Genomic DNA, 5,877 nt, shown 5'->3' on the forward strand with positions numbered 1-5,877 from the left:
TAAAAAAATAGATAAAAATTTATTAGTAGGTTGTTTTATATATTTTAATATGGGTATTAATTATTTTTGTATATTTTAAAATTAAAATTTATTTTTTCTTACGTGAATAAGGTTGTTTTGAAATAATTTAATAATTATGGTGTTTTATTCTCAAAATAGAAGGTGACGAAACTTATTAACGTGGGAGGGGTATTGATGTAATTTTACCAGGGGAATGACAGGGATAAAATATATATAATTAGTAAAATATAGGATATTACAGCTTTTTAATAAATAAATAAATAGTAGAAATCTGATTAGGATATTTTAGGAAAATAACAAGGAAGGCTTCTCTGTCAGTGAATGAAGAAGAGAAAATTAAAAGAAAAAAGAGGAAGGGGATTAGGAGGGAAGTCTCTGCGAAAGAGGTTTGACCCTCTCTATCTCTCTGTCTCCTTCTCCTTCGCTCTAAAAATCAATCAATCAATCAATCAATGGTGGTTGGCTTCTTCGTCATCTTCTTATTCCCACGCTAAATTCCATTTTTCATCCACTTTCCATTCTCTTTCTCTTTTTGTTTCCGTATATATATGTGTGTGTGTGTGTTTACGTATCTTCGTTTCTCCTTGTAATTTACCATCTCTAGACAAACTAGCGCTGGATCTTTTTTCTTTCACGGAAACTATTCGAATTTTGGAAAGCTTCTATTAGTATTCCTTGTTGGGGGTAGTTCGTCTAATTGGTGGGTCTATTGGTATCTGAGGATTTTGAAGCTGGATCTTCGGATTTGTTAGCTAATATCAACCGCGTGATCCTCTGTTTTTTTTTTTTTCTGGTTAGAAAATCGGATTTGGATTTGATTTTTCATCGGTTCTGTTTAAAGCGGTGATACGCACTTCGCCAAAGGGTACTAGTAGGTTGGAGATCGTGTCTGATTGATGGGAAATTGCTGTGCGACACCGTCGACGGGCACCCACGAGAGAAAGAAAGGAAAGAAGAAACAGAACCCGTTCTCGATCGATTACGGCCAAAATCAACATGGAAATGGTGGCCACAAGCTCATTGTTTTGAAGAACCCAACCGGCCGCGAGATCGGGCTCAAGTACGAGCTAGGTCGTGAGCTCGGGCGTGGGGAGTTCGGGGTAACATACCTCTGCACGGACAAGGAAACCGGCGATACTTTCGCCTGCAAATCAATATCGAAGAAGAAGTTGAGAACCGCCGTGGACATAGAGGATGTAAGGAGAGAAGTGGAGATCATGAGGCATTTGCCTAAGCACCCAAACATCGTGAGCTTGAAAGACACTTACGAGGACGATAATGCGGTTCATTTGGTTATGGAATTGTGCGAGGGCGGTGAATTGTTCGATAGGATCGTCGCTAGAGGGCATTATACGGAGAGAGCAGCTGCTGTGGTCACAAAGACCATCGTGGAGGTTGTTCAGGTGAATGGTTGGTTTTTGTATTTGTTATTGATCTGGTTATTTAGTGTTTGCTTATTTATTTTTTGTTTTTGATCGATGTGGGTGTCATTTAAACGATGAATTCTCTTAATTTTTTAAATTTTTTTAGGATTTGGATTTGTTTTAAATTCCGTGATGTGCGTATGCAAATCTATGACTAAATCCCGAAGAGTTACTATTAAGAAATTTGTTCTTTTTGGCTAAAATAGTTTGATTATGAGGATTTAAATGGTAAAATGAAGTTCACTGCACGAAACAAGCGTTTATTTTCCTTGAAGTAACTATTCCAACTTATTGTTAGGCAATCTTATCATGGATTTTTTCATGTTTGGTGATCTTGATGTTGTGATGCCTGTACATAGTTTACTGGAGTGGTAATCACGCATGCTATAGTTGTAGTTGTAGACTTTTCTGTTAAAATGGAAATGTAAGCCTTTTCTGCACATATACCCTTGGTTCTGTACAGTTCACTTGAGTAAAATCCTAAATTATCTTTTCTTGAATTATTGAGAATATTTTTTCCTAATGATTTATATTATTTGTGCTTCATCCCTATCAATGTTAATGTTCTTACCCAATCTTTCTATTGTGGAATTGCCATGAAATTGTCATTTGGCTCGTGAGAAATAGATGTTCTTTATCTTATGGGTTATCCACCCAAACTCATCTTTGGGTTTTACCCTCTTGAATTTACTTATTTTTTGCTTGTCTTGTAATTTCTTTCTTGATGGGAAGGTCTAGTGGGAAGGAACTGTTGGTTGTAGAAATGTTTTATGATCCATTTTGCATTATGCTATCGCTTATGTAATGGTAGTGCTTTCCATTTTCTTATCAAATCCTACATTTTTCATGGTAGAATACCAGGAACAGAATTTTTCTAATTTTCATCTCTCTTGCCTGCATTTATTTGTGTGCTTTGTCTCATTTGTTTCTACGAGACTTTAAGGAGCTCAACTCTCTTTCCAGTAGTGATTTCAAATTTTTTCTCTCATGTCTTCAGCAACCTGTTTGGCCTTGTCATTTCTGTCGTTATACCATATATTCTGAAAACTGAGGTGCAATGGGTTAATTTTCTTGTTTGTTTTCTGAATACTGAATGCATTTTTTCATGGAAGTAATTAGCTGTGCTTAGATTATTTAAACCTGAGTTCTGGTTGATACTTGATTGTTATGCTCTTTCGTGTGTTCTTTTCACTCAATGTGGCTTTTTCTTTTTAATAGAACAAAGGGTTTGAATGTGCTTTTCTGTCTTGGGTTTAACCTTGTCCTGTTATGTTTCAGATGTGCCACAAGCACGGGGTGATGCACCGCGACTTGAAGCCTGAAAACTTTTTGTTTGGCAACAAGAAGGAGACTGCTCCTTTAAAGGCTATTGACTTCGGGTTGTCAGTTTTCTTTAAACCTGGTAAATTCTGGTCACTGCATTCGATATTTTCTCGTTTCTTTTTGTTATTTTGGATTTCTCTTTAATGGACATAAGCTGAATTTGGACCTGTTTTCTTCAGGTGAAAGATTTACTGAGATTGTTGGAAGTCCATACTACATGGCCCCTGAGGTGCTAAAACGAAACTACGGCCCTGAAGTTGATGTTTGGAGTGCTGGTGTAATCCTTTACATCTTACTTTGTGGTGTCCCACCTTTCTGGGCAGGTTAGTTTTTGTTTGATTGTTAAGGTCTCACGAATGTAACATTAGCAAAGAAAGGAAAGGATCTAGAAGATCATCGGTGCAGTTCTCATGCAAGATGGTTTTTCTTTGATGCATGTGGGAAATGGTCCATGGATAATCGTAGCTACATGCATGCATGTGAAAGTATGCGTATGGATATAAAATACTTGTGTAGCTTTAGATGAGATTTACGAAGGGGTAATATTTCCTGGCCAGTAAAAGCCATTACAAAAAATTTATGCTCTGCTTTTAAATTGATTAAATATCTGCGTTTTCCATCTTTCCTTTGTTTCTGATTTTATTTTATCAATGTCTTCTTTCTTTCCTTATAGAAACTGAGCAAGGAGTTGCACAAGCAATTATTCGGTCAGTCATAGATTTTAAGAGGGACCCTTGGCCTAAAGTTTCTGATAATGCTAAAGATCTTGTGAGGAAGATGCTTGATCCAGATCCTAAGCAGCGGCTTACAGCTCAGCAAGTGCTCGGTAATATTGAGTTTAAATCTATGCAATGGTTTTGCACCATCTATGGAGCAACTCTCAAATTTTATAGGTTTACTGTCTCTGGACTTCCTGAAACTGAATGTAATAACAGATGCACCTTCATTGTGCTTGCTCATTATGTGCAGATCATCCATGGCTGCAAAATGCAAAGAAAGCTCCAAATGTTTCCTTGGGCGAAACTGTGAGAGCTAGGCTTAAGCAATTCTCTGTAATGAACAAACTCAAGAAAAGAGCTCTAAGGGTAATGTTTCAAATATTTTTCAGATGTAATGAAAATACAGTGATTTACTGTTTCGTTGCTAAATGATATTTTCTGGCTTCACTTTTTATGCCACTCCCTTTGGAGTCCTTAAATTGCGATGTTAATTTATCTTCTGAAATATCAAATTTACAGGTAATAGCTGAGCATCTATCTGTAGAAGAAGTTGCAGGCATAAAGGAGGGGTTCCAATTGATGGATATTAACAATAAGGGCAAGATTAGTATTGATGAGCTAAGAGTTGGGTTGCAAAAGCTTGGACATCAAATTCCCGATGATGATCTTCAAATCCTAATGGAAGCTGTAAGTTCCAAGTTTCATTATGTATTATAATTCTTTCCCCAATGTTCGGATTTGATTTTTAATTGCAGGGCTTGAAGTTATTACTGCCTATTACCTAATTTAGGTTGGTAGTTCAGAATTATACAATCATGGCTAGAACTAAGTATCTTAAACTGGAAGCCTTTTGAAAATGACTTATTGTATAGACACCCAGGTATTGCTTTTCAGTATTTGACTCCTTGATTCTGGTCAATCTACTTCTGTAAATTTTGATTATGAAACTAGCCAATAGAGGTGCCAAACATGAAGATATAATGCCAGTCAGTTGCCAATCTTTTCCAGCAGAGAGAAGAGGAGCCTGATTAAAATAATGAACTAAAGTAGACAGTTCTTATTACAGGGTGATGTGGACAAGGATGGATGTCTGGATTACGGGGAGTTTGTAGCCATCTCAATTCATCTTAGGAAGATGGGCAATGACGATCATCTTCGCAAGGCCTTTGAATTTTTTGATCGCAATCAAAATGGATATATAGAAATTGAGGAACTGAGAGATACCTTGGCTGATGAAGTTGATACAAACAATGAAGAAGTCATTAATGCCATTATTCATGATGTAGACACAGACAAGGTCAGCATATATATTATCTATGTATATTTATATTCAATTGTGTTTTTCCATTTCTTTTTAACTTTCACCAGTTTGGTTCAAATCTCATTTCATTTCAAAATAATTTTCACCTCTAGTTTTCTTTTATTCCTAACATATAAAATTATAAATATGTTTCACTTTTCACCCACACCTTGAATTTTTTAAAACTTAGAATTTGTTTCCCACTTCACTAAGTATAGATTTTCCACTTGCAAACAATTTCAGGTGAGAGGAGGGCTGAAATTAACCATTTAAATAATGTTCTAATTCTACATGTCAACACTAATTGAAGATAAAAGTGGAAATTACGTGGGAATGAAATGAGAGTTGAATCAAAAGTAACTTTTAGACTTTATGCAAAGCATTATTCAAAATTGAGAATGGAAAGAGTAGTCAAGTTTTTAAAGATAGAAAGGAAAGGGTAGATATATAGTCAGCCTTGGTTTCCTTTTAGTATAAGAACCTATATATAGACAAGAACTTTAAAATGCTATTTTAAGGTTTCCCTTCAACCCCATCGAAGAAAGAAAATCCAATAAATGATGCTTGATCTTTTGCATGCTTGGGGTTTGACTAATCAGACATCCTTTTTCAAAAACTTGCAGGATGGAAGAATAAGTTACGATGAATTTGCAGCAATGATGAAGGCCGGTACAGATTGGAGGAAAGCTTCAAGGCAATATTCGCGAGAACGGTTCAATAATCTTAGTCTGAAATTGATGAAAGATGGATCGTTGCAATTGCAAAACGAGATTAGATCATGACCCGACAGAGGACAAAAGTTTATCTGTGAAGGAAGTAAATTACCCAGAAAACATGAAAAGATGTGTTGATTTTGATAATTCATTTTTTAAACATCTGTTAATTTCTTTTAAATCTTTCTCAAGACCCACTTGTGGGTTTTACTTAGGATTTAAGCCAAGGGTGTTTGATGTATTTCTGAACTGCAGTATGCTTCTTTACTTTGTTGTGAGAAAAAGTTGAGGAAGTTTGGAGGCTGTATGCATGTGGCTGTAAATATTATTCTCAAATTGGCATAAACTTCTATCGAAGTCATCATCTTCCTTTTTCA

The 5,877-nt window shown here is 35.8% G+C and overlaps 1 protein-coding gene across 1 annotated transcript; it reads left to right on the top strand.

The window, feature by feature from the left end:
* The first annotated feature begins 352 nt into the window (after window positions 1–352).
* Window positions 353–5,877, top strand: CPK32 (calcium-dependent protein kinase 32). Its single transcript, XM_022037705.2, has 8 exons — window positions 353–1,424; window positions 2,724–2,847; window positions 2,948–3,091; window positions 3,442–3,594; window positions 3,738–3,853; window positions 4,007–4,174; window positions 4,554–4,784; window positions 5,411–5,877. The coding sequence occupies exons 1-8, from the start codon at window positions 918–920 to the stop codon at window positions 5,567–5,569; spliced, it is 1,602 nt and encodes a 533-aa protein (XP_021893397.2). The 5' UTR covers window positions 353–917; the 3' UTR covers window positions 5,570–5,877.

This window comes from Carica papaya, chromosome 8, assembly GCF_054855325.1.
Source record: "Carica papaya isolate Zhongbai chromosome 8, ASM5485532v1, whole genome shotgun sequence".
Lineage (NCBI taxonomy): Eukaryota > Viridiplantae > Streptophyta > Magnoliopsida > Brassicales > Caricaceae > Carica > Carica papaya.